At 46.9% G+C, this 27382-nt stretch overlaps 3 protein-coding genes across 3 annotated transcripts in view; 2 read left to right on the plus strand and 1 right to left on the minus strand.

Annotated features, from left to right (window-relative positions):
* Window positions 1-960: 960 nt before the first annotated feature.
* On the plus strand, window positions 961-4787 carry LOC116356312 (uncharacterized). Its single transcript, XM_031801462.1, has 3 exons — window positions 961-1175; window positions 2110-3837; window positions 4776-4787. The coding sequence occupies exons 2-3, from the start codon at window positions 2155-2157 to the stop codon at window positions 4785-4787; spliced, it is 1695 nt and encodes a 564-aa protein (XP_031657322.1). The 5' UTR covers window positions 961-1175; window positions 2110-2154.
* LOC109884539 (amyloid-beta A4 precursor protein-binding family A member 2) lies at window positions 4503-21934 on the plus strand. Its single transcript, XM_031801544.1, has 10 exons — window positions 4503-6524; window positions 8185-8320; window positions 8784-8929; window positions 13247-13333; window positions 14945-15130; window positions 18028-18207; window positions 18785-18997; window positions 20152-20271; window positions 20399-20539; window positions 21389-21934. Exons 1-10 carry the CDS (start codon window positions 4977-4979, stop codon window positions 21458-21460), a joined length of 2829 nt encoding a protein of 942 aa, XP_031657404.1. The 5' UTR covers window positions 4503-4976; the 3' UTR covers window positions 21461-21934.
* A 2257-nt stretch (window positions 21935-24191) lies between these two features.
* LOC109882960 (dual oxidase maturation factor 1) overlaps window positions 24192-27382 on the minus strand; it is a 47639-nt gene continuing 44448 nt past the window's right edge. The window contains exons 6-8 of the mRNA XM_031801611.1: window positions 26169-26386; window positions 25755-25948; window positions 24192-25388 (exon numbers count right to left, since the gene is read on the minus strand). Of these exons, the coding sequence (XP_031657471.1) occupies window positions 25329-25388; window positions 25755-25948; window positions 26169-26386 (472 nt within the window). The 3' untranslated portion in view covers window positions 24192-25328. The remainder of the gene's footprint in view (window positions 25389-25754; window positions 25949-26168; window positions 26387-27382) is intronic.

The following is a 27382-nucleotide window of genomic DNA, read 5'->3' on the forward strand; positions in this document are numbered from 1 at the left end:
GAAACGTACTTGATGAACATGGTCATAAATACATCAGTACCAGATATTCTTTAGAACAATGTCACAGTGACGTCATAATGGTATAAGTCCTTTAATAGTATAGCTTCATCTACTTACTAGTGTCACCAGTGTCGTTCACCACGGATCTTTCATTCAGAATGGGCAATGTGCGACTGCGCTGGTTAACCTCCAACAACCTGAGACAACTAGCTAGTTCTCTTTGCAGGCGTCAGACAGTGGCAGAGAAACTGGTTCTACATTGTGTTATTGTTAATAAACATTATTATGAGGTTTAGATTAAATGAAGCTAGTTGAGTAGCCCCGGGGGGGGGTTTGTTGTTACATGAACAGCCTGTTTTGCATTCATGTGCAACCGAGCAAAGGATGTCAGATGCATATCTAGAGTAGACTAAAGTAGGCGAATAGATTACACATCCCGTCGATATTGGTGGATTTTCATAGATGGTTGAAAATGGAGGTCAATGTGTGCTTTCACAAAATAATAGCACAACATAAAAAAAATTATCATTGTTATTAATTGACATAAATACTAGGCGGTGTAGCCTACCGCTTCTGTAGAAATGTAGAAATTAAAATACAAAAATAGACAGAATGCATGGGCTAATTGAGTATCTGGATATTAAATGTTTTTAACCCCTAGGAAACAAATGGCCGTAATGTTTATAGGACTCTCACTTTGACTCTGATTTCTGTTCAGTCTCATGAAGGATACTTTTAATGAGATCAGATGACCCAGAACAGTGTTTCCCAGCCCTGGTCCTCCAGCCCAACCCTGGTCCTCCAGTATCCCCAACAGTGTTTCCCAACCCTGGTCCTCCAGTACCCCCAACCCTGGTCCTCCAGCCCAGCCCTGGTCCTCCAGCCCAGCCCTGGTCCTCCAGCCCAACCCTGGTCCTCCAGCCCAACCCTGGTCCTCCAGCCCAACCCTGGTCCTCCAGCCCAACCCTGGTCCTCCAGTACTGAAGCATCCAGAGGCTGAGGAGAGAATAGAGATGCCTGGGGTATTCCTTACACATGTTCCAGGGCTGCTTGCCCCTTTCTCTTTTCTTCTAAATTCACCAGATTCCCGTTTTTTTCTTCTAAGGCAAATCTCTGATCGGGACACAGGCAAGAATTTAAAAAGTAGCGAAGATCCTGATCATCAGTCAATGCTGGTAAGTCGGATATCGGCTTATATTATTTTGATGATTAAGCTTTCATAAAAACAGATCAGCTTGCAACTCGCTATCTCAGGTCTCTATCATAAAGATTTGGTTCTATGGCACAGAGAATCATGGCACGCGCACACACACACCACCAGCCTGATTAGCTTATAGCACAACACCAGCGTGGTGCAGTCTCAATGAGAAATCAATCAAATCAAGGTCGTTGTTAATTATGCCAATAAGAAGTAAACGGTTTGTTTTTGTCGCCTATAGATTTACAACGCTTTGGTTGAATGTGACGATTAGCGGTTTTCAGAGAATGGATGAGAAAAACATATCTGCGTTTTATGGGAGACAGACAATAGATGCTGAGTGCGTGAAAACCCGGATCCGATTTAAGAAATAGGTTGAGATAGAACGAATTGCGTGCGTTTTGCTCTCCTGTGCTCAAAAGAACATATTTCTAACGCTACCCCTGCAGTTGCGGCAAAAGTTTGGCGTAATCGTTTATCATTTTGATTATCTGCAATGTTCAATGGAAGAATCTCGCACGAGATCTTATACGATCCGCAATAGCAACAGCAATAGCAACAGCAATAGCAACAGCATTTGCAACGTCATAATGATCAACAAAAAAAGGCCGACTACAAATAGCATCAATCATCAGTTGTACGGTTCAGCACCATGGACAGGGACAGTTCGCATTTAGATGTGTGTGGTTTTGGCGGGTATTATTGAACGCAGATGTGTAGTGACGCAGTTTTAGAAGATTAAACCATTTGATTTCGCTCACTTGAGGATTGCATGCGTTCCCGTACACTCTTATTTGGTCTAGCTATGTAAATAGAACCAGTAAACTATTTTAGGCATAAATTTAGCTTGTAAACCCGATATGCAATTCCGATAATAATTTGACCATGGGTTCATTGCGGTCTTATTTTAGGACTGAGGATAGTGTGGTGGGGGATTTGATGGGCCAGCCTGAGCCATGGCTCATGGGAGGAAGTCAGAGAAGATCACCAGAATCCTGGGGCCCAGCCCTCCACCCTGCCCTGGATCCACAGGATCCACAGAAGAGTCTAATGAAGGACCTCATAATGAAGGACCTCAGAAAGAAAGACCACAGAGTTTGAGGAGTATGGGCCCTCCGCCCTGCCTTGGCCACTTATCCACAGGGGAGCCTACTGATAAAGGACTGATGAGCCTACTGATGAGTCTGAGCAGCAAAGGGCCAACTATAGAACCTCATAATGGGCCTCGGAGTCTGAAGAGTGAGGACCATCCTCAGCACTCTCAGAGCACCAGCATTGAGGAGCTGGACAATAACAATGATGAGAGGACCCCTGGGTCTGCTGCACTTGTCCCTGTCCCTGCTAGTGCAACACAGGCCCACCCAAACCAAGCCTACAGCCACCTGACTCAGGCAACACAGGCCCACCCAAACCAAGCCTACAGCCACCTGACTCAAGCCCAGAACTACCCTCAGCAGCCAGATGCCCAGTCCCATCCCCGACATCCCCAGCAGCATTGCAGAGAGAGTCCAAACAGCCCCAGCACCAGGCCCACCTCTGACTCCCCATCCAGTCAGGAGAGCAAGCCCAGGACTGTTAAACCACCACCTGTCCTTACCAGTGCCCATCCTAACCAGCCGTATCTGATTAGTCCCTCCGGTTCACCTCTTCCTGTCCCTGCTACAGCTAGTGTCTCCTCTGAGCCCCCGCTGAACCAGCCCGGTGACACCATCATCCCTGACAGCATGGATGAGGAGGAAGAGGAGGAGGAGGACAGCTGCTCAGAGTATGACAACGTGGGTTCGGACGTGGAGGGTGTGGAGCAAGACATTGATCAGGTACTACAGGTGGAAGACCAGAGTATGCAGGTGAGGTACTACAAACACTATCCTGAGCCTCAGGATGGAAGTTATGTAGATAGTGAGGATGGCATCTATGTGGAACACCAAGACAGAACCTACGCGGAACACCAATACAGAACCTACGTGGAACACCAAGACAGAACCTACGTGGAATGTGAAGACAGAACCTACGCGGAACACCAAGACAGAACCTACGCAGAACACCAAGACAGAACCTACGCGGAACACCAAGACAGAACCTACGCGGAACACCAAGACAGAACCTACGCGGAACACCAAGACAGAACCTACACGGAACACCAAGACAGGACCTACGTGGAACACCAAGACAGAACCTACGTGGAATGTGAAGACAGAACTTACATAGAACACGAAGACGGAACCTACGTGGAATGTGAGGATGGTAACTATTGCCCCAAGGATGACTCCTATGTAGAAGGTCAGGATGGTACCTATGTGGAGGGGAACAGCCTGGAGGGGGGTGGGAGCAGCACTGGACAATGCAAACACACCAGGTCACTGTACGGACCTGAGTCTGAGGAAATGGTTATGTATAATGAAAGACTAGAGACACATGCAAATCCCTGTATCTCATCTGAGCATCAGTTCAGTGACAATCCATGTCATGCCCCCAAGGCTGGAGACGAGGAGGAGAAAGGGAATGTGGAGGTGCAGGAGGAGGAGGTGGAGGGTCAGGAGGAAGTGGAGGGGCAGAAGGGGCAGGAGGAGGGGCAGAAGGGGCAGGAGGAGGGGCAGAAGGGGCAGGAGAAGGTGGAGGGGCAGAAGGGGGAGGAGGAGGTGGAGGGGCAGGAGGAGGAGGTGGAGGGGCAGAAGGGACAGGAGGAGGTGGAGGGGCAGGAGGAGGAGGTGGAGGGGCAGAAGGGACAGGAGGAGGTGGAGGGGCAGAAGGGGGAGGAGGAGGTGGAGGGGCAGAAGGGGGAGGAGGAGGTGGAGGTGCAGAAGGGGCAGGAGGAGGTGGAGGGGCAGAAGGGGGAGGAGGAAGTGGAGGGGCAGAAGGGGGAGGTGAAGGGGCAGGAGGAGGTGGAGGGGCAGAAAGAGAAGAATTTCCCAGATGAGATGGGGGAAACAGAGGAAGAGCGGGATGTGACCACATACACAGAGGAGGATTCTGAGGAGACAGAGGACAGAGAGCAGGAGATAACACCCAGCAGCCACCAGGAGAAATATGGGGAGAGGATGAGAGAGGGAGAGAGGCAGGAGGAGAGGATGAGAGAGAGGGGGGGGGAGAGGATGAGAGAGGGAGAGAGGGAGGGGGAGAGGATGAGAGAGAGGGAGGGGGAGAGGATGAGAGAGGGAGAGAGGGAGGGGAAGAGGATGAGAGAGGGAGAGAGGGAGGGGGAGAGGACAAGGGAGAGAGAGAGGGAGGAGGAGAGGATGAGAGAGGGAGAGAGAATGAGAGAGGGAGGGAGGGAGGGTGAGAGGATGAGAGAGGGAGAGAGGGAGGGGGAGAGGACGAGGGAGGGAGAGAGGGAGGAGGAGAGGATGAGAGAGGGAGAGAGAATGAGAGGGGGAAAGAGGGGGGACCGAGACAGGGAGGACGGTGAGGTCTGCAGAGTGCAGGAGCAAACATCCAGCCGCCAGCAGAAGGAGGAGAGGATGAGAAAGGGAGATAGAGAAGACAATGATAGAGCGGAAGTTGAGGTCTTCTCTATAGGGAACTGTAACACCCCTGAGGACAGTAAGATCTCAGTGTGTGTCTCACAGTCCCCACAAAGGGCCCCCTATAAGGGAAGTGGAGGGGGAAGGGATTGGACATGTGAAGCCCCTCAAAGGGCCCATAAGGAGGTGAAGAGGCAGGGGAAGGGAGGAGGACGGGGAGGAAGGAGTGAGAGGGGAGGTGTAAAGAGTGGGAGGGAAGGAGGAAGGGTCATGAGGAGACTGACAGGCAGGAATACACTGGCCACATAGTGTCTGAGATGAAGGTATACATGAGTAGCAGCAGCAGCTCAGAGACACAGGACTGCAGAGAGGCTGCCGTCAGGCCAAGACCACCAAGGCCCAGGCCCAGGCCTAGATCCGGGCCCAGCCCCAGCACCCCACACCCTCACCAGACACAATCCCACACTCAGCAGGCCAAGGCCCGCCCGAAACAAGCCTACCAGACCCACACCTACCTGACAGAGGTCCATACCCTCCCAAAACAGGCCTACCAGACCCACACCTACCTGACAGAGGTCGATCCCCTCCCGAAACAGGTCCAGAACCACCAGCTACAGGCCCAGAGCAACGTCCGACAACACCAGCAGACACAGAACTGTAGAGAAAGTGCTATCAGGCCTACACACAGATCTAGCCCCAACACACCACACCCTCAACACCCCCAGACACCGGCCCAAATGCAGCACATCCAGGCCCACCAAATCCAGGCCCAGTATAGACAGGCCCCGCCGACACAGGCCCAGATGCATAAGAGACAAGCACCCACCCACCCGACACATGCCCAGACCAACAAGAGACAAGCACCCACCCACCCAACACAGGCCCAGACCAAGCAGCACCACAAAGAGAGTCCCGTCAGTCCCAGCCACAGCGCTAGGCCCATCTCTGACAGCCCTATGCCCACCTCTGACAGCCCTAGGCCCACCTCTGACAGCCCTAGGCCCATCTCTGACAGTCCTAGACCCACCTCTGACAGCCCTAGGCCCACCTCTGACAGCCCTAGGCCCATCTCTGACAGTCCTAGGCCCACCTCTGACAGTCCTAGGCCCACCTCTGACAGCCCTAGGCCCACCTCTGACAGCCCTAGGCCCATCTCTGACAGCCCTAGATCCACCTCTGACAGCCCTAGGCCCACCTCTGACAGCCCTAGGCCCACCTCTGACAGCCCTAGGCCCATCTCTGACAGTCCTCGACCCACCTCTGACAGCCCTAGGCCCATCTCTGACAGCCCTAGGCCCATCTCTGACAGCCCTAGGCCCACCTCTGACAGCCCTGGGCCCACCTCTGACAGCCCTGGGCCCACCTCTGACAGCCCTAGGCCCACCTCTGACAGCCCTAGGCCCATCTCTGACAGTCCTAGACCCACCTCTTACAGCCCTGGGTCCACCTCTGACAGCCCTAGGCCCATCTTTGACAACCCTGGGCCCACCTCTGACAGCCCTAGGCCCATCTCTGACAGCCCTAGGCCTGCCCCACCTCCCAGCCACAATGCCCAGACACAGGAACACACTCCCAACACCCGACAGACCGAGCAGCATTGCAGAGAGACCACCACCAGTTGGAGCGCCAAGCCTCCGTCTCCTCTCCTCCAGGAGAGCCACCAGACCCAGACCTATCACCCTCGCAGAGACAGCACCACCAGCCCCAGCCCAAGGCCCACTTCTGACTCCTCATCCAGCCTGGACAAACATCCCAGGGCTGTAAAACTATCAACATCACCAGCTCCACCAGCTTCACACCACAACACAGAGCCACAGAGGGAGTACCCTGAGGAGAGACAGACACGAACACAGACACACAAACAGGTAACTGCCTGATGCTGCCAACTCCACAGGGTTTGTTTTGTGTTATTAGTTTACTTGACAGGGACCAAGTACAACAAACATTGCACCAGATTTGACCTACATCTCATCTGCAGTCGTGTTCCTGTCTGATGTTAGTAAGATCTCCCCTCTGTCTGTTCCAGTTGTTAGTAAGATCTCCCCTCTGTTCCAGTTGTTAGTAAGATCTCCCCTCTGTCTGTTCCAGTTGTTAATAAGATCTCCCCTCTGTCTGTTCCAGTTGTTAGTCAGATCTCCCCTCTGTTCCAGTTGTTAGTAAGATCTCCTCTCTGTCTGTTCCAGTTGTTAGTAAGATCTCCTCTCTGTCTGTTCCAGTTGTTAGTAAGATCTCCCCTCTGTCTGTTCCAGTTGTTAGTAAGATCTCCCCTCTGTCTGTTCCAGTTGTTAGTAAGATCTCCCCTCTGTCTGTTCCAGTTGTTAGTAAGATCTCCCCTCTGTCTGTTCCAGTTGTTAGTAAGATCTCCCCTCTGTCCGATCCAGATGTTAGTAAGATCTCCCCTGTCTGTTCCAGTTGTTAGTAATATCTCCCCTCTGTCTGTTCCAGTTGTTAGTAATATCTCCCCTCTGTCTGTTCCAGTTGTTAGTAATATCTCCCCTCTGTCTGTTCCAGTTGTTAGTAAGATCTCCCCTCTGTCTGTTCTAGATGTTAGTAATATCTCCCCTCTGTCTGTTCCAGCTGTTAGTAAGATCTCCCCTCTGTCTGTTCTAGATGTTAGTAAGATCTCCCCTCTGTCTGTTCCAGTTGTTAGTAAGATCTCCCCTCTGTCTGTTCCAGATGTTAGTAAAATCTCCCCTCTGTCTGTTCCAGTTGTTAGTAAGATCTCCCCTGTCTGTTCCAGTTGTTAGTAAGATCTCCCCTCTGTCCGATCCAGATGTTAGTAAGATCTCCCCTGTCTGTTCCAGTTGTTAGTAAGATCTCCGCTCTGTCTGTTCCAGTTGTTAGTAAGATCTCCCCTCTGTCTGTTCCAGTTGTTAGTAATATCTCCCCTCTGTCTGTTCCAGTTGTTAGTAATATCTCCCCTCTGTCTGTTCTAGATGTTAGTAATATCTCCCCTCTGTCTGTTCCAGTTGTTAGTAAGATCTCCCCTCTGTCTGTTCCAGTTGTTAGTAAGATCTCCCCTGTCTGTTCCAGTTGTTAGTAAGATCTCCCCTCGGTCTGTTCCAGTTGTTAGTAAGATCTCCCCTGTCCAATCCAGTTGTTAGTAAGATCTCCCCTCTGTCTGTTCCAGTTGTTAGTCAGATCTCCCCTCTGTCTGTTCCAGTTGTTAGTAAGATCTCCCCTCTGTCTGATCCAGATGTTAGTAAGATCTCCCCTGTCTGTTCCAGTTTTTAGTAAGATCTCCCCTCTGTCTGTTCCTGTCTGATGTTAGTAAGATCTCCCCTCTGTCTGTTCCAGTTGTTAGTAAGATCTCCCCTCTGTCTGTTCCTGTCTGATGTTAGTAAGATCTCCCCTCTGTCCGTTCCAGTTGTTAGTAAGATCTCCCCTCTGTCTGTTCCAGTTGTTAGTAAGATCTCCCCTCTGTCTGTTCCAGTTGTTAGTAAGATCTCCCCTCTGTCTGTTCCAGTTGTTAGTAAGATCTCCCCTCTGTCTGTTCCAGTTGTTAGTAAGATCTGTCTATTCCAGATGCCCCACAACATCTCAGAGCAGCGGCCTGGCAGGCCCCACTGTCCAGAGCCCCGGGCCCTACAGGAGGACAGTAACAACAAACCTCAGCCTGAACCAACACAGAACAACGCCTCGTTCCCCAGCTTCGTGGATGGTAAATCTTTTTTCTCTGTATTGTTCATTGATTCCATACCTGAGTAATGGACGTTTGATTATGATATGGCCATTTATGGCTCTTTCTGGTCTCTGGTGTGGTGTGCATATCTGATGATTTTATAGTGCTGTAACCAAATTGCTGAAGCAATGGGACAATAAAATGGTCTGAATGTGAACGTGAATGTGAATCTTGAATCTAAATGATGAATGTGTATCTGAATGTGAATCTGAATGTGAATGTGAATCTAAATGTGAATCTGAATGCGAATGTGAATCTAAATGTGAATGTGAATCTAAATGTGAATGTGAATCTGAATCTGAATTTGAATGGGAATGTGAATCTAAATGTGAATCTGAATGTGAATCTGAATCTGAATCTGAATTTGAATGTGAATGTGATTGTGAATCTGTCTGGATCTGAGTCACGGCTTCTTGTCTATAAATAAATTCTCATTTCCCAGTCCCAGGTCCGTGTGAGCCCGAGGACCTGATTGATGGCATCATCTTTGCTGCTAACTACCTGGGTTCCACCCAGCTGCTGTCTAACAAGAACCCATCTAAAGGAACACGCATGTCCCAGGCGCAGGAGGCTCTCACCCAGGTCAAGGTATGGTGTGTGGGTATGGTGTGTGTGTGTGTGTGTGTGTGGTGTGTGTTGGTTCTTCTATCCTTGTGGCAACCTAAATTCCCCACAAGGATAATAAAACAAGGACAATTCTCCCTCAACGGGACATTTCTCACGTCCCCAAGAGGACAAAGGCTATTTTAAGTTTAGGGTTTAGGGTTATGAGTTACGGGTTATAGGTTAGGGTTATGGGTTATGGGTTATGGGTTATGGGTTATGGGTTATGGGTTATGGGTTAGGGTTATGAGTTACGGGTTACGGGTTATGGGTTAGGGTTAGGGTTTAGGGTTTAGGGTTTAGGGTTATGTGTTATGGGTTATGGGTTAGGGTTATGGGTTATGGGTTAGGGTTATGAGTTACGGGATATGGGTTAGGGTTATGGGTTAGGGTTAGGGTTTAGGGTTTAGGGTTATGTGTTATGGGTTAGGGTTATGGGTTATGGGTTAGGGTTATGGGTTAGGGTTATGGGTTAGGGTTAGGGTTATGGGTTATGGGTTAGGGTTATGGGTTAGGGTTATGGGTTAGGGTTAGGGTTAGGGTTTAGGGTTTAGGGTTATGTTATGGGGTAGGGTTATGGGTTATGGGTTATGGGTTAGGGTTATGGGTTAGGGTTAGGGTTATGAGTTATGGGTTATGGGTTATGGGTTATGGGTTAGGGTTAGGGTTAGGGTTAGGGTTAGGGTTATGGGTTAGGGTTAGGGTTAGGGTTATGGGTTAGGGTTATGAGTTACGGGTTATGGGTTTTAGGGTTATGGGTTATGGGTTATGAGTTATGGGTTATGGGTTATGGGTTATGGGTTATGGGTTAGGGTTATGGGTTATGGGTTAGGGTTATGGGTTAGGGTTAGGGTTATGGGTTAGGGTTATGGGTTACGGGTTATGGGTTAGGGTTATGGGTTACGGGTTATGGTTATGGGTTATGGGTTAGGGTTATGGGTTATGGGTTAGGGTTAGGGTTATGGGTTAGGGTTATGAGTTATGGGTTATGGGTTAGGGTTATGGGTTAGGGTTATAAGTTACGGGTTATAGGTTAGGGTTATGGGTTAGGGTTATGGGTTAGGGTTATGGGTTAGGGTTAGGGTTATGGGTTATGGGTTAGGGTTATTAGTTATGGGTTAGGGTTATGAGTTACGGGTTAGGGTTAGGGTTAGGGTTAGGGTTAGGGGTTAGGGTTATGGGTTAGGGTTAGGATTATGGGTTAGGGTTATGGGTTAGGGTTATGGGTTAGGGTTATGGGTTAGGGTTAGGGTTATGAGTTAGGGTTATGGGTTAGGGTTATGGGTTAGGGTTAGGGTTAGGGTTATGGGTTAGGGTTATGGGTTATGGGTTAGGGTTATGGGTTATTGTTATGGGTTAGGGTTATGGGTTATGGTCAGGGTTTAGGTTAGAATTAGGATTAGGGTTAGGGTTATGGATTACAGGTTATGGTTATGGTAAGGGTTTGGGTTAGAATTAGGGATAGGGTAAGGGGTTAGTGGTTAGGTTATGAGTTACGGGTTATAGGTTAGGGTTATGGGTTATGGGTTATGGGTTATGGGTTATGGGTTATGGGTTAGGGTTATGAGTTACGGGTTACGGGTTATGGGTTAGGGTTAGGGTTTAGGGTTTAGGGTTTAGGGTTTAGGGTTTAGGGTTATGTGTTATGGGTTATGGGTTAGGGTTATGGGTTATGGGTTAGGGTTATGAGTTACGGGATATGGGTTAGGGTTATGGGTTAGGGTTAGGGTTTAGGGTTTAGGGTTATGTGTTATGGGTTAGGGTTATGGGTTATGGGTTAGGGTTATGGGTTAGGGTTATGGGTTAGGGTTAGGGTTATGGGTTATGGGTTAGGGTTATGGGTTAGGGTTATGGGTTAGGGTTAGGGTTAGGGTTTAGGGTTTAGGTTAGGGTTTAGGGTTATGTGTTATGGGGTAGGGTTAGGGTTTAGGGTTTAGGGTTATGTGTTATGGGTTAGGGTTATGGGTTATGGGTTAGGGTTATGGGTTAGGGTTATGGGTTAGGGTTAGGGTTATGGGTTATGGGTTAGGGTTATGGGTTAGGGTTATGGGTTAGGGTTATGGGTTAGGGTTAGGGTTAGGGTTTAGGGTTTAGGGTTATGTGTTATGGGGTAGGGTTATGGGTTATGGGTTATGGGTTAGGGTTATGGGTTAGGGTTAGGGTTATGAGTTATGGGTTATGGGTTATGGGTTAGGGTTAGGGTTAGGGTTAGGGTTAGGGTTATGGGTTAGGGTTAGGGTTATGGGTTAGGGTTATGAGTTACGGGTTATGGGTTTTAGGGTTATGGGTTATGGGTTATGAGTTATGGGTTATGGGTTATGGGTTATGGGTTATGGGTTATGGGTTAGGGTTATGGGTTAGGGTTAGGGTTATGGGTTAGGGTTATGGGTTACGGGTTATGGGTTAGGGTTATGGGTTACGGGTTATGGGTTATGGGTTATGGGTTAGGGTTATGGGTTATGGGTTAGGGTTAGGGTTATGGGTTAGGGTTATGAGTTATGGGTTATGGGTTAGGGTTATGGGTTAGGGTTATAAGTTACGGGTTATAGGTTAGGGTTATGGGTTAGGGTTATGGGTTAGGGTTATGGGTTAGGGTTAGGGTTATGGGTTATGGGTTAGGGTTATGAGTTATGGGTTAGGGTTATGAGTTACGGGTTAGGGTTAGGGTTAGGGTTAGGGTTAGGGTTAGGGTTAGGGGTTAGGGTTATGGGTTAGGGTTAGGATTATGGGTTAGGGTTATGGGTTAGGGTTATGGGTTAGGGTTATGGGTAAGGGTTAGGGTTATGAGTTAGGGTTATGGGTTAGGGTTATGGGTTAGGGTTAGGGTTAGGGTTATGGGTTAGGGTTATGGGTTATGGGTTAGGGTTATGGGTTATTGTTATGGGTTAGGGTTATGGGTTATGGTCAGGGTTTAGGTTAGAATTAGGATTAGGGTTAGGGTTATGGATTACAGGTTATGGTTATGGTAAGGGTTTGGGTTAGAATTAGGGATAGGGTAAGGGGTTAGTGGTTAGGTTATGAGTTACGGGTTATAGGTTAGGGTTATGGGTTATGGGTTATGGGTTATGGGTTATGGGTTAGGGTTATGAGTTACGGGTTACGGGTTATGGGTTAGGGTTAGGGTTTAGGGTTTAGGGTTTAGGGTTTAGGGTTATGTGTTATGGGTTATGGGTTAGGGTTATGGGTTATGGGTTAGGGTTATGAGTTACGGGATATGGGTTAGGGTTATGGGTTAGGGTTAGGGTTTAGGGTTTAGGGTTATGTGTTATGGGTTAGGGTTATGGGTTATGGGTTAGGGTTATGGGTTAGGGTTATGGGTTAGGGTTAGGGTTATGGGTTATGGGTTAGGGTTATGGGTTAGGGTTAGGGTTATGGGTTAGGGTTAGGGTTAGGGTTTAGGGTTTAGGGTTATGTGTTATGGGGTAGGGTTATGGGTTATGGGTTAGGGTTATGGGTTAGGGTTAGGGTTATGAGTTATGGGTTATGGGTTATGGGTTATGGGTTAGGGTTAGGGTTATGGGTTAGGGTTAGGGTTAGGGTTAGGGTTATGGGTTAGGGTTATGAGTTACGGGTTATGGGTTTTAGGGTTATGGGTTATGGGTTAGGGTTATGGGTTAGGGTTATGGGTTAGGGTTAGGGTTATGGGTTAGGGTTATGGGTTATGGGTTATGGGTTAGGGTTATGGGTTATTGTTATGGGTTAGGGTTATGGGTTATGGTCAGGGTTTAGGTTAGAATTAGGATTAGGGTTAGGGTTATGGATTACAGGTTATGGTTATGGTAAGGGTTTGGGTTAGAATTAGGGATAGGGTAAGGGGTTAGTGGTTAGGTTTAGGGTTAGGGAAAATAGGATTTTGAATGGAAATGAATTTCAGTTCCCCACGAGGACAGGAGAACATAATGTGTGTATTACACCCCTGATCTTATATTAGTATTGTGCTGTCTGACTAACTGACCAGGCTAATTTTGTTATATTAGCATTGTGCTTTCTGACTAACTGACCAGGCTAATGTTATTATATTAGCATTGTGCTGTCTGACTAACTGACCAGGCTAATTTTGTTATATTAGCATTGTGCTTTCTGACTAGTTGACCATGCTAAGTTTGTTATCCATTCAATGTTCAAGATGATATTGTTTTTTTGTGTTTTTTTTTACGCATCTGATGTCTTGATCTATGGATGTCAGTTGGTCTGTTCATCAATGTTATTCCTAATAATAAGGAAATGTACCTTGTGAGTGCCCTGTCTAACCACACGATGGCGATCTCTCGTTCCTTTTTGACCATGGTGGTTTGACCACAGAGCCAAGATGGAGACTCTCAGACGGTGACAGAAGTGGACCTCTTCATCTCCACCAAGGCTGTCAAAGTGATGAATGCCGACTCCCAGGTGAGAGAATTAATTAACTTCTTATCTCTGAGTTAATAAAAAAAAACAGGGTGTATTTATTTCTTCTCTTCAATGCCAAGTCTGGGACTATCCATTCACACACATGTAGACAATGCATCTTATATTCACCCGTCGGCGAAAATCACATACACAGTAAATCGTAAATGTTGGGCTCAATCAGAAATTAACTTTCGATGTTCAAGCGCCCTATAATGTGGATCTAATGCGGATCAGATCGAATCCCCGCCTAGGATTCATCTGTGTCCAGGAAACCTGCCCAAAGCTTCATTTGATTCTGTTTCATAAAATTCCTCTGGCGCGTTGTTGTATCTTTAGGGGCCATGTTATCAAATCACATTGTATTTGTCACATACACATGGTTAGCAGATGTTAATGCGAGTGTAGCGAAATGCTTGTTATTGAGGACCGTCCACTCCTCACAGAGTTATTACCACAGCAGCCATATATATTATTCACCCCCCCAGGACACGCTGATGGACAGTTATTGCCACAGCAGCCATATATATTATTTACCCCCCCAGGAGACGCTGATGGACAGTTATTACCACAGCAGCCATATATATTATTCACCCCCCCAAGGACACGCTGATGGACAGTTATTACCACAGCAGCCATATATTATTTACCCCCCCAGGAGACGCTGATGGACAGTTATTACCACAGCAGCCATATATATTATTCACCCCCCCCCCAGGAGACGCTGATGGACAGTTATTGCCACAGCAGCCATATATATTATTCACCCCCCCAGGACACGCTGATGGACAGTTATTACCACAGCAGCCATATATATTATTCACCCCCCCAGGAGACGCTGATGGACAGTTATTACCACAGCAGCCATATATATTATTTACCCCCCCCCCCCCCCCCAGGAGACGCTGATGGACAGTTATTACCACAGCAGCCATATATATTATTTACCCCCCCCCCCCCCCCAGGAGACGCTGATGGACAGTTATTACCACAGCAGCCATATATATTATTTACCCCCCCCCCCCCCCAGGAGACGCTGATGGACAGTTATTACCACAGCAGCCATATATATTATTTACCCCCCCCCAGGAGACGCTGATGGACAGTTATTACCACAGCAGCCATATATATTATTTACCCCCCCCCAGGAGACGCTGATGGACAGTTATTACCACAGCAGCCATGTATATTATTTACCCCCCCAGGAGACGCTGATGGACAGTTATTACCACAGCAGCCATATATATTATTTACCCCCCCCCCCCCCCCAGGAGACGCTGATGGACAGTTATTACCACAGCAGCCATATATATTATTTACCCCCCAAGGACACGCTGATGGACAGTTATTACCACAGCAGCCATATATATTATTTACCCCCCCAGGAGACGCTGATGGACAGTTATTACCACAGCAGCCATATATATTATTAACCCCCCCAGGAGACGCTGATGGACAGTTATTACCACAGCAGCCATATATATTATTTACCCCCCCCAGGAGACGCTGATGGACAGTTATTACCACAGCAGCCACATATATTATTAACCCCCCCAGGAGACGCTGATGGACAGTTATTACCACAGCAGCCATATATATTATTTACCCCCCCAGGAGACGCTGATGGACAGTGCGTTGCGTTCCATATCCTACATCGCAGACATCGGGAGCATCGTGGTTCTGATGGCTCGGACCCGTATGGCAGGAACATCCTCGCAGGACTGTAGTGAAGCTGATCTCTCCTGCTCAGAGGGACCGAGACGGTACAGAATGATCTGCTACGTCTTCGAGTCAGAGGACGTGAGTACTATTGTATTCTGTTTTTGTTCTATTCTAGGGTATTCTGATCTGTTCTGTTTTCTATTCCCCCCCCCATGCTCTCCCTTTGTATACTGCTGAATATTATTAATTTATTGGGGATTTTGGTCTCTGATTATTGATTATTGATTATTGATCATTGATTACCAGTGTTCGCAGAAGAAGGTTTAATGCTAAATTTAAAACACACCATATTTGATTAAGCAATTTCTATACACTGTCTACAGTACAATACTACTGAACATAATTTATAAGCTTTGAAAATGATTATTGGCAGAAGCCTGCTTTATACGTCTCTCATTTGGGCTTTCCTATAACACCAGTTATATACTACATGACCAAAAGTATGTGGACACCTGCTCGTCAAACATCTAATTCTGAAATCATGGGCGTTAATATGGAGTTGGTCCCCCCTTTGCTGTTATAACACTCTTCTGGGAAGGCTTTCCACTAGATGTTGGAACATTGCTGCTATAACAGCCTCCACTCTTCTGGGAAGGCTTTCCACTAGATGTTGGAACATTGCTGCTATAACAGCCTCCACTCTTCTGGGATGGCTTTCCACTAGATGTTGGAACATTGCTGCTATAACAGCCTCCACTCTTCTGGGAAGGCTTTCCACTAGATGTTGGAACATTGCTGCTATAACAGCCTCCACTCTTCTGGGAAGGCTTTCCACTAGACGTTGGAACATTGCTGCTATAACAGCCTCCACTCTTCTGGGAAGGCTTTCCACTAGATGTAGGAACATTGCTGCTATAACAGCTTCCACTCTTCTGGGAAGGCTTTCCACTAGATGTTGGAACATTGCTGCTATAACAGCCTCCAGTCTTCTGGGAAGGCTTTCCACTAGATGTTGGAACATTGCTGCTATAACAGCCTCCACTCTTCTGGGAAGGCTTTCCACTAGATGTTGGAACATTGCTGCTATAACAGCCTCCAGTCTTCTGGGAAGGCTTTCCACTAGATGTTGGAACATTGCTGCTATAACAGCCTCCACTCTTCTGGGAAGGCTTTCCACTAGATGTTGGAACAATGCTGCTATAACAGCCTCCACTCTTCTGGGAAGGCTTTCCACTAGATGTTGGAACATTGCTGCTATAACAGCCTCCACTCTTCTGGGAAGGCTTTCCACTAGATGTTGGAACATTGCTGTGGGGACTTGCTTCCATTCAGCCTTAAGAGCATTAGTGCGGTCAGGGACAGAAGTTTGGCGTTTAGGCCTGGCTGGCAGTTGGCGTTCCAATTCATCCCAAAGGTGTTCGATGAGGTTGAGGTCAGGGCCTTCTACAGGCCAGTCAAGGTCTTGCACACTGATCTCAACAAACCATTTCTGTATGGACCTCGATTTGTGCAAGGGGGGCATTGTCATGCTGAAACAGGAAAGGGCCTTCCCCAAACTGTTTCCACAAAGTTAGAAGCACAGAATTGTCTAGAGTGTCATTGTATGCTGTAGCGTTTAGATTTCCCTTCACTGGAACTAAAGGGCCCGAACCATGAAAAACAGCCCCAGACCATTATTGCTCCTCTACCAAACTTCACAGTTGGCACTATGCATTGGAGCAGGTAGTGTTCTCCTGGCATCCTCCAAACCCCGATAAGTCTGTCAGACTGCCAGATGGTGAAGTGTGGTTCACTCCAGAGAACGCGTTTTCACTGCTCCCATGTCCAATGGCGGCCAGCTTTACACCACTCCAGCCAACGCTTGGCATTGCGCATGGTGATCTTAGGCTTGTGTTTGGTTGCCAAGGAAACCCATTTCATGAAGCTCCTAACAAATAGTTATTGTGCCGAAGTTGCTTCCAGAGGCAGTTTGGAACTCGCAGTGTGTTGCAACTGAGGACAGACTGTTTTTTGCATGCTACGTGCTTCAGCACTCGGCGGTCCCGGTCTGTGAGCTTGTGTGGCCTACCACTTCACGGCTGAGCCGTTGTTGTGCCTAGATGTTTCCGCTTCACAATAACAGCACTTACAGTTAACCGGGGCAGCTCTGGCAGGGATAGTGATGAACTGACTTCTTGGAAAGGTGGCATCCTATGACGACGCCATGTTGAAAGTCACTGAGCTCTTCTGTAAAGCCATTTTACTGCCAATGTTTGTCTATGGAGATTGCATGGGTGTGTGTTCGATTTTAGACACCTGTCAGCAACGGGTGTGGCTGAAATAGCCAAATCCACTAATTGGAAGGGGTGTCCACATACTTTTGCATATATAGTGTATCTTCATTCATCATTTCAGTTGGTCCTTAACCCGTGCTCTCTCCCACTTCTGTATTGGTGTCAACTTGAATAGCCTGTCACTTCTGTTGAATAGTTTCTCCCTCTCCCCTCCCCCCTCCCCCCTCTTCCCTCTCCCCTCCCCTCTCCCTCTCTCTCCTCTCCTCCCCTCTCCCCTCCCCTCTCCCTCTCTCTCCTCTCCCTCGCCCTCTCCCTCTCTCTCTCTCCTCCCCCCCTCTCCCCTCCCCCCTCTCCCCTCCCCTCTCCCTCTCTCTCCTCTCCCTCGCCCTCTCCCTCTCTCTCTCCTCCCCCCCTCTCCCCTCCCCTCCCCTCTCCCCTCTCCCTCTCTCTCCTCCCCTCCCCCCTCTCCCTTCCCCTCTCCCTCTCTCTCCTCTCCCTCGCCCTCTCCCTCTCTCCCCCCCCTCTCCCCTCACCCTCTCCCTCTCTCTCCTCTCCCCTCTCCCCTCCCCTCTCCCTCTCTCTCCTCCTCTCCCTCGCCCTCTCCCTCTACTGCCCTCCCCTTTCCTCCCCCCTCTCCCCTCTCCCTCTCTCTCCTCGCCCTCTCCCTCTCTCTCCTCCCCCCTCTCCCTCTCTCTCCTCCTCTCCCTCGCCCTCTCCCTCTACTGCCATCCCCTTTCCCCTCCCTCTCCCTCTCCTCCCCAGGCCCAGCTCATTGCCCAGTCCATCGGCCAGGCGTTCAGCGTTGCCTACAGGGAGTTCCTCCGTGCCAACGGGATCAACCCTAAGGACCTGAGTCAGAAGCAATACAGTGACATCATCAATTCCCAGGAAATGTACAATGACGACCTGGTCCATTTCTCAAACTCTGACAACTGTAAAGAGGTGTGTGTGTGTGTGTGTGTGTGTGTGTGTGTGTGTGTGTGTGTGGTGTGTGTGTGTGTGTGTGTGTGTGTGTGTGTGTGTGTGTGTGTGTACGTGTGTACATGTACGTGCGTGCGCTTGCATCCGCGCCTATATGCGTGCATGAAATACTGATAGACCAGTGTAAAGAGGTGTGACGGCATGCTGTAGTGATTGTTGACCGTGATTCATGACTCTAGATACACTCCGTCAACACAGTATAGATAGCAGATTACAGTAGAGTAGATATTGAGACTCTTGGCTCATGCAGTAGCTAGACAGTGCAAAGATGTTTACCAAAGTTCAGGATCAATTTCAGCCATTCGGAAAGCTAATCAAATTACACTGAATAGTACAAGTAATTAGTGCTCTTGCTTCAGTGAGACCACTACTGAAATTCTGCATTTATATTTGTTATATACTTTGTGTTACTATTATTTTACATATTTTTTATATTTTTTTATTACCAACTAAAATCCAGTTTGTAAGATATACTAATCACTTCTACTTAAAGATATATATAAATATCTGTCTCTGTGTGTGTTTGTGTGTCTCCCAGCTGGAGTTGGAGAAGCAGAAGGGAGAGAGCCTAGGTGTGGTGATAGTGGAGTCTGGCTGGGGCTCCATCCTGCCAACAGTTATCCTAGCTAACATGTTGAACAGCGGCCCGGCTGCCCGCTCTGGGAAACTCAGCGTCGGGGACCAGATCATGTCCATTAACAACACTAGCCTGGTGGGCCTGCCGTTAGCTACCTGCCAAGGCATCATCAAGGTCTGGAGCATACAGTCGACTCTGCTCTTTTATCAGTCATGAAGGAAAGGAGATGGGAAGTAGAGGAAAGGAAGCCATTCTAGTGTTGAGATTGAGACAGCCATTCTAGTGTTGGGATTGAGACACAGCCATTCTAGGAAGCCATTCTAGTGTTGGGATTGAGACACAGCCATTCTAGGAAGCCATTCTAGTGTTGAGATTGAGACACAGCCATTCTAAGAAGCCATTCTAGTGTTGGGATTGAGACACAGCCATTCTAGGAAGCCATTCTAGTGTTGAGATTGAGACACAGCCATTCTAGGAAGCCATTCTAGTGTTGGGATTGAGACACAGCCATTCTAGGAAGCCATTCTAGTGTTGAGATTGAGACACAGCCATTCTAAGAAGCCATTCTAGTGTTGAGATTGAGACACAGCCATTCTAGTGTTGGGATTGAGACACAGTCATTCTAGGAAGCCATTCTAGTGTTGAGATTGAGACACAGCCATTCTAAGAAGCCATTCTAGTGTTGAGTTTGAGACACAGTCATTTTAGGAAGCCATTCTAGTGTTGAGATTGAGACACAGCCATTCTAAGAAGCCATTCTAGTGTTGAGATTGAGACACAGCCATTCTAGGAAGCCATTCTAGTGTTGAGATTGAGACACAGCCATTCTAGGAAGTCATTCTAGTGTTGAGATTGAGTCCCAGCCATTCTAGTGTTGAGATTGAGAAACAGCCATTCTAGGAAGCCATTCTAGTGTTGAGATTGAGACACAGCCATTCTAGGAAGCCATTCTAGTGTTGAGATTGAGACACAGCCATTCTAGTGTTGAGATTGAGACACAGCCATTCTAGTGATGAGATTGAGCCACAGCCATTCTAGGAAGTCATTCTAGTGTTGAGATTGAGACACAGCCATTCTAGTGTTGAGATTGAGACACAGCCATTCTAAGAAGCCATTCTAGTGTTGAGATTGAGACACAGCCATTCTAGGAAGCCATTCTAGTGTTGAGATTGAGACACAGCCATTCTAGGAAGCCATTCTAGTGTTGAGATTGAGACACAGCCATTCTAAGAAGCCATTCTAGTGTTGGGATTGAGACACAGACATTCTAGGAAGCCATTCTAGTGTTGAGACAGGTGTCATTTATCGTGTTCCGGTTGTCCTGCCAGGGTCTGAAGAGCCAGGTGCAGGTGAAGCTGAGCATCGTGAGTTGTCCTCCTGTCACCACCGTCCTCATCAAGAGACCCAACCTCAAGTTCCAGCTGGGCTTCAGTGTTCAGAACGGCATCGTGAGTAGGACTATGATACCGTTATAATGCATTATAAGTCTTGTCATAACCATGTATAACCTCTCTCAAAATGATCCTGATAACAGCCATTTGGATTCAGAGATTTGTTTTCTTTCTCTCTCCTCAGATCTGCAGTCTGATGCGTGGAGGTATCGCGGAGCGAGGAGGGGTGCGAGTCGGCCACAGGATCATTGAGATCAATGGACAGAGTGTGGTTGCCATGCCGCATGAGAAGATAGTCCAGACCCTGTCTGTGTCAGTGGGAGAGGTGAGCATCAGATTCCAATGACAGTTAGGTAACTGACAACTTTATACACGTTCAATTTATATCCTATCTGAGCCCGAAACAGACGAATCAGAAGATTTTATACAAATACAAGTGTGTCTTCACAATTAGCACTGATATGTCCTCTTCTCTTCTCCTCCTCATCCTCTCCCCCTCCTCCTCATCCTCCTCCTCTCCCCCTCCTCCTACTTCTCCTCCTCCCTCCCTCTCCTCCTCCTCCTGTCCTCCCTCTCCTCTTCCTCCTCTCCTCCCCTACCTCTCCTCCTCATCCACCTCCTCTCCCCCTCCTCCTACTTCTCCTCCTCCTCCTCCTGTCCTCCCTCTCCTCCTCCTCCTCTCCTCCCCTACCTCTCCCCCTCCTCCTGATCCTCCTCCTCTCTCCCTCCTCCTACTTCTCCTCCTCCTCCTCCTGTCCTCCCTCTCCTCCTCCTCCTCCTCTCCTCCCCTCCCCTACCTCTCCTCCTCATCCTCTCCCCCTCCTCCTCCTCCTCTCTCCCTCCTCCTACTTCTCCTCCTCCTCCTACCTCTCCTCCCTCTCCTCCTCCTCCTCCTTTCCTACCTCTCCTGTGTCCCCTCCTCATCTCCTCTCCTTCTCTTCTCTTCCCTCTCCTGCTTCTCTCCTTCTCTCCTCCCTCTTTTCCTTCTCTTCTCATCCTCCCCCTTCTCTCCTCCTCCTCCCCCATCTTCATCCTCTCCTAACTGTCCTCCTCTTCCTCTCCTACCTCTCATCCTTCTCCCTTTGCTCCTCTTCCTCCTCCTCCTCCTCAACCTCCTCTCCGCCCTGTTCTGCTCCCCTTCCTCCTCTCCCCCTCCCCTCCTCCTCTCTGTTAGATCAACATGAAGACCATGCCTGCAGTGATGTTCAGACTGTTAACAGGGCAGGAGATTCCCGTCTACATTTAGACTCTCCACGTCAGAGTTCTAAATTGCACCCTATTCCCTATGTAAGGCACTACTTTAGACCAGGACCCGTAGGGTTCCGGTCAAAAGTAGTGCACAATGTAGGGAATAGGGTGCAATTTATTACGCACAACTTATCTGCATCTCTTTCTGTGTACTCGCTCACTGCTTCTGCATGTCTGGGGGAAGTTGAACAGACGGGGTGGTCGACAGTCAGTGGAGCCATTAAAATGAGCCTGTCCTCCGATTTACAGTGACACCAGCCTCCACTGGTGCCAGGGTGATACAATACATCATAGGCTATTCTTTAATAGCAGGGGTATTGTAGCCTGGTCTGTCGTTGGGAGCGCCTCTCTGGACAATGCATGACCACTACCTTAGGAGTTGGCAAGACAGCACAAACAGATCTGGAACCAGGCTAGGGGGTATTGAGCTACAGTCTACTCCCTATATAGTACTCTACTGTTGACCAAAACCCATATGGCTCTGGTCTAAAGTAGTGCACTATATAGGGAATAAGGTTCTATAGGGCTCTGGTCTAAAGTAGTGCACTATATAAGGAATAGGGTTCTATAGGGTTCTGGTCTAAAGTAGTGCACTATATAGGGAATAGGGTTCTATAGGGCCCTGGTCTAAAGTAGTGCACTATATAGGGAATAGGGTTCTATAGGGCTCTGATCAAACGTAGTGCACTATATAGGGAATAGGGTGCCATTTGGTACGCATCTACAGTTGAAGTAGGAAGTTTACATACACCTTAGCCAAATACATTTAAACTCAGTTTTTCACAATTCCTGACATTTAATCCCAGTAAAAAGTATCTGTCTTAGGTCAGTTAGGATCACCACTTTATTTTAAGAATGTGAAATGTCAGAATAATAGTAGAGAGAATGATTTATTTCAGCTTTTATTTCTTTCATCACATTCCCAGTGGGTCAGAAATGTACATACACTCAATTAGTATTTGGTAGCATTGCCTTTAAATTGTTTAACTTGGGTCAAATGTTTTGGGTAGCCTTCCACAAGCTTCCCACAATAAGTTGGGTGAATTTTGGCCCATTCCTCCTGACAGAGCAGGTGTAACTGAATCAGGTTTGTAGGCCTCCTTGCTCGCACACGCTTTTTCAGTTCTGCCCACAAATTTTATATGGGATTGAGGTCAGGGCTTTGTGATGGCCACTCCAATACCTTGACTTTGTTGTCCTTAAGCCATTTTGCAACAACTTTGGAAGTATGCTTGGGGTCATTGTCCATTTGGAAGATTAATTTTCGACCAAGCTTTAACTTCCTGACTGATGTCTTGAAATGTTGCTTCAATATACCCACATAATTTTCCATCCTCATGATGCCATCTATTTTGTGAAGTGCACCAGTCCCTCCTGCAGCAAAGCACCCCCACAACATGATGCTGCCACCCCCACGCTTCACGGTTGGGATGGTGTTCTTCGGCTTGAAAGCATTCCCCTTTTTCCTCCAAACATAACAATGGTCATTATGGCCAAACAGTTCTATTTTTTTCCTCAGACCAGAGAACAGTTCTCCAATAAGTACAATCTTTGTCCCCATTTGCAGTTGCAAACCGTAGTCTGGCTTTTTTTATGGTGGTTTGGGAGCAGTGTCTTCTTCCTTGCTGAGAATATAGGACTCGTTTTACTGTGGATATAAATACTTTTTTTACCTGTTTCCTCCAGCATCTTCACAAGGTCCTTTGCTGTTGTTCTGGGATTAATTTGCACTTTTCGCACCAAAATTTGTTCATCTCTAGGAGACAGAACGCGTCTCCTTCCTGAGTGGTATGACGGCTGTGTGGTCCCATGGTGTTTATACTTGCATACTATTGTTTGTACAGATGAACGTGGTACCTTCAGGCATTTGGAAATTGCTCCCAAGAATGAACCAGACTTGTGGAGGTCTACAATTTATTTTCTGAGCTCTTGGCTGAAAATTCTTTTGATTTTCACATGATGTCAAGCAAAGAGGCAGTGAGTTTGAAGGTAGGCCTTGAAATACATCCACAGGTCCACCTGTCAATTAGCCTATCAGATGCTTCTAAAGCCATGACGTCATTTTCTGGAATTTTCCAAGCTTTTTAGTCACAGTCAACTTAGTGTATGTAAACTTCTGACCCACTGGATTTGTGATACAGTGAATTATAAGTGAAATAATCTGTCTGTAAACAATTGTTGGAAAAATTACTTGCGTCATGCACAAAGTAGATGTCCTAAACCGACTTTGCCAAAACTATAGTTTGTTAACAAGAAATTTGTGGAGTGGTTGAAAAACGAGTTTTAATGACTCCAACCTAAGTGTATGTAAACTTCAGACATCAACTGTACATGTTGAAGCAGTCCCTGGCGCTCTGGTATATAATATTACGGTAATGGTAATATAATTACCGGTATATAATATTATATACTATTACGGTAATGGTATATAATATTACGGTAATGGTATATAATATTACGGTAATAGTATATAATATTACAGTAATGGTATATAATATTACGGTAGTGGTATATAATATTACGGTAATGGTATATAATATTACGGTAATGGTATATAATATTACGGTAATAGTATATAATATTACAGTAATGGTATATAATATTACGGTAATAGTATATAATATTACAGTAATGGTATATAATATTACGGTAATGGTATATAATATTACGGTAATGGTGAAGGCCAAAGATATTACTGAAACGTGGGTTCTTCTTACACATATATTTAGGTGACTGATTACCGTAAACATCAGGCCTTAAACATCAGGCCTTAAACATCAGGCCGTAAACATCAGGCCGTAAACATCAGGCCTTAAACATCAGGCCTTAAACATCAGGCCTTAAACATCAGGCCGTCCCAAACCGAACCCTGTTCCTTTTACAGTGCACTACTTTTTCACCAGGGGCCAACAGTGCTCTGTTCAAAAGGAGTGGACTTTAAAGAGAGTAGGGTGGCATTTGTGAGGCAGACCAGGTACAACGAGAATGTATTAACTTGTATATTACAGTACGAATGTATTGTGAGATGCTGAGAATACACTGTGATCGATGAAACCGGTGACAAGACTAATTATTGCTTTCCAAATGTGTTTTAAATAAAAAATGACATTTATTACATGCAATGATGAAAATGAAAGTAAAATATGTAAAACATTTAAAAAAATAATAATAATGTAAAGTCACTCCAAAATGTCGCACCTGTTCCCTAGTGCACTATGAGCCATAGGGGTTCTGGTTAAAAGTAGTGCACTATGTAGGGAATAGGGTGCCATTTGGTTATTACACAAGAAGCACATCGTCAATTATTTGAATACCTCATTCAATTATCTCCAGTAAAAAAAAAAGTGTGTGAATCTCGCAATTTTTTAAAATACATTTTCGTACACTATTTGCACATGACATTTAATACACCACATCTAATAATAACCAATTATGGCATTGACAGAGTAGAACACATTTAATACACATTATTTACAGTACAGTACAGTACAGTACAAGAGGCCTTTGTAAAGGAGGTCACTGTGCTAGTCTAGCAGTACCACTTCCTCCCTCGTCGCCTCACAGCCAGACTGGAACCCAGGACATCCGGTTGTTGGGGACTCGACAGAGGCTAATGTCTCGCCCGTGACTGCCCTCCTTGACTACGTTTTAACCAACTACACTGTCGAAAGGCTAGGGATTCAATTGTGTGGTAGAGACCTTTCAAGCTGGGGAGTGAGGTTATGAATCTGACTCGAATCTGACTTAGAGGAGTTGCCAACAACCCTGTATCCTGTTTTCAAGGATATACTTTTTTTGCTGAAAACCGGATGTGGGAACTCCGCTCGAACTCCGCTCAGGCGTGTTTTGACACCTGCTACATTAGGTTACATTGCGATTGACAGCTCCTGGAGTGATGGTTGGTGGCTGTCTTTCTGAATTTCATCCTGGAACACATAAGAAGAAGAAAATAACATTATTTATAGTTAAATCAAGAATATTGACCTATTTCTACAGATGTAGGATCTTAATTTGATGACCCTGTTGTGTATTTGAGGTTTAAATAGGCTTCTAAAAGTTTGTAATTTCCACTTAGAAATTTCAGGCTTGATTTTGGCTAGGAAAATGTCCATTAATTATAATGCAAATACAAATGCACATTTCTTGTTGCTGCAGAATAATTTTCCTGCTGGCTCAAATTAAGATCCTACATCAGTAGAGCTACAGTAGTGATGGTGACTGTTAGAGGGCAACTAAATGAAGCCCTGGACCAGAGCTAGACTTGCATCTACTTATTAAACTGGCAGACTTACCGTAGGAAGTACTAAGGTTGTCAAAGGTGTGGTGGTTACGCTTGCCAGGAAGTTGGAGTTCAGGTATCCCTCTCCAAAATAAACATCTTCATCTTCGTCGTTGTCCACCCCGACGCTGAAGGCCTCTCGTATCTTCTCAGGGATCAGACAGTCCAGCAGAACCACCAGGATTCCGATGACCAGACACAGGACACCTGGAAAACAACATGGATGCCTTTTTAACAAAATGTCCTTTAATGTTGTCATTAGTGTGGATAACTTGGCTCTTTCTCAATTAATCTTTCCTTGTCTCCTAGAGTCCTTTCTCCTAACCTCCTAACCTCTTGAGATAGAGGCTAGGAGAGAGGACACAAAGGAATTGAGGAAAGTTTAAATTGAGGAAAGAGCCTTCAGCTCTGGTAAACCTTTCCTTACCTGTGGCCAGTGCCAGCCAGAAAGAACTGCTGTACTCTGTCTGGAAGGCTCCAGAGGTGCCTATGGTGAACAGACAGGTAGGCAGGTTCATGATGGTGGAGAAGGAGGCCATGGAGAAGAAGATGAAAGCAGCAGTGGCCACCATCATGTAGCCGGCGTACAGAATGACAGGCATGGAGAATAGCACGTTGGCTACCATCCAGCAGCAGAACGCTGTCCTGGGGAGGGGGAAACGACACTTGTTTTACATTTGACAGTGTATGTACAGTCAGAGGATTTTCAATGGTTCTGGATGCCGCTTCAGTAACCCCTACGTCTTACCCTACCCTCACCCCCTCAAAACATTAACCCTGAACACCTAACTTAAACCTTACCCTACCCTCACCCCCTCAAAACATGAACCCTGAACACTTAAACATCATACATTTGATCTCCATCCCTATGATTGATTCCCATAATGGCGCCAGAGGAGATGGCTGCCTTTTTACAGGCTCCTAAACAATTGTGCAAAAAAAATATTCTCGCATTGTTTGTAACTTCTTTTGTACATAATGTTTCTGCCACTGTCTCTTATGACCGAAAAGAGCTTCTGGATATCAGAACAGTGATTACTCACCTCGAACTGAACAAAGATTTCTTTCTTTAATGAGTCTGACGCAAAGGCTATACTGTTTCTCCCAGGCCAGGCCCAAATCCCCGTCATTCATGTAAAGAAAAGACGGAGATACAGGGTGGGGGCGCAGATCCGGGTACATTGTGAGAATTCGTTGGCGAGTGGGTAATCTGCCTCTATCATCCATTCTATTTGCCAACTTGCAATCACTGGAGAATAAACTGGATGAGCTCCGTTCGAGACCATCCGTCGTGTCTGAACGACGACATGAATAATATACAGATGGCTGGGTTTTCCGTGCATCGGCAAGGACAGAACAGCTACATCTGGTAAGACGAGGGGCGGTGGTGGGTGTCTATTTGTCAATAACAGCTGGTGTGGGATGTCTAATATTAAAGAATTCTCTAGGTATTGCTTGCCTGAGGTAGAGTACCTCATGATAAGCTGTAGATCACACTGTCTACCAAGAGAGTTTTCATCTATATTTTTCGCGGCCGTCTATTTACCACCGATGATGGCACTAAGACCGCACTCAACGAGCTGTATAAGGCAATAAGCAAACAAGAAAATGCTCATCTAGAAGCGGAGCTCCTAGTGGCCG

Source organism: Oncorhynchus kisutch, linkage group LG22, assembly GCF_002021735.2.
Source record: "Oncorhynchus kisutch isolate 150728-3 linkage group LG22, Okis_V2, whole genome shotgun sequence".
Classification (NCBI taxonomy): domain Eukaryota; kingdom Metazoa; phylum Chordata; class Actinopteri; order Salmoniformes; family Salmonidae; genus Oncorhynchus; species Oncorhynchus kisutch.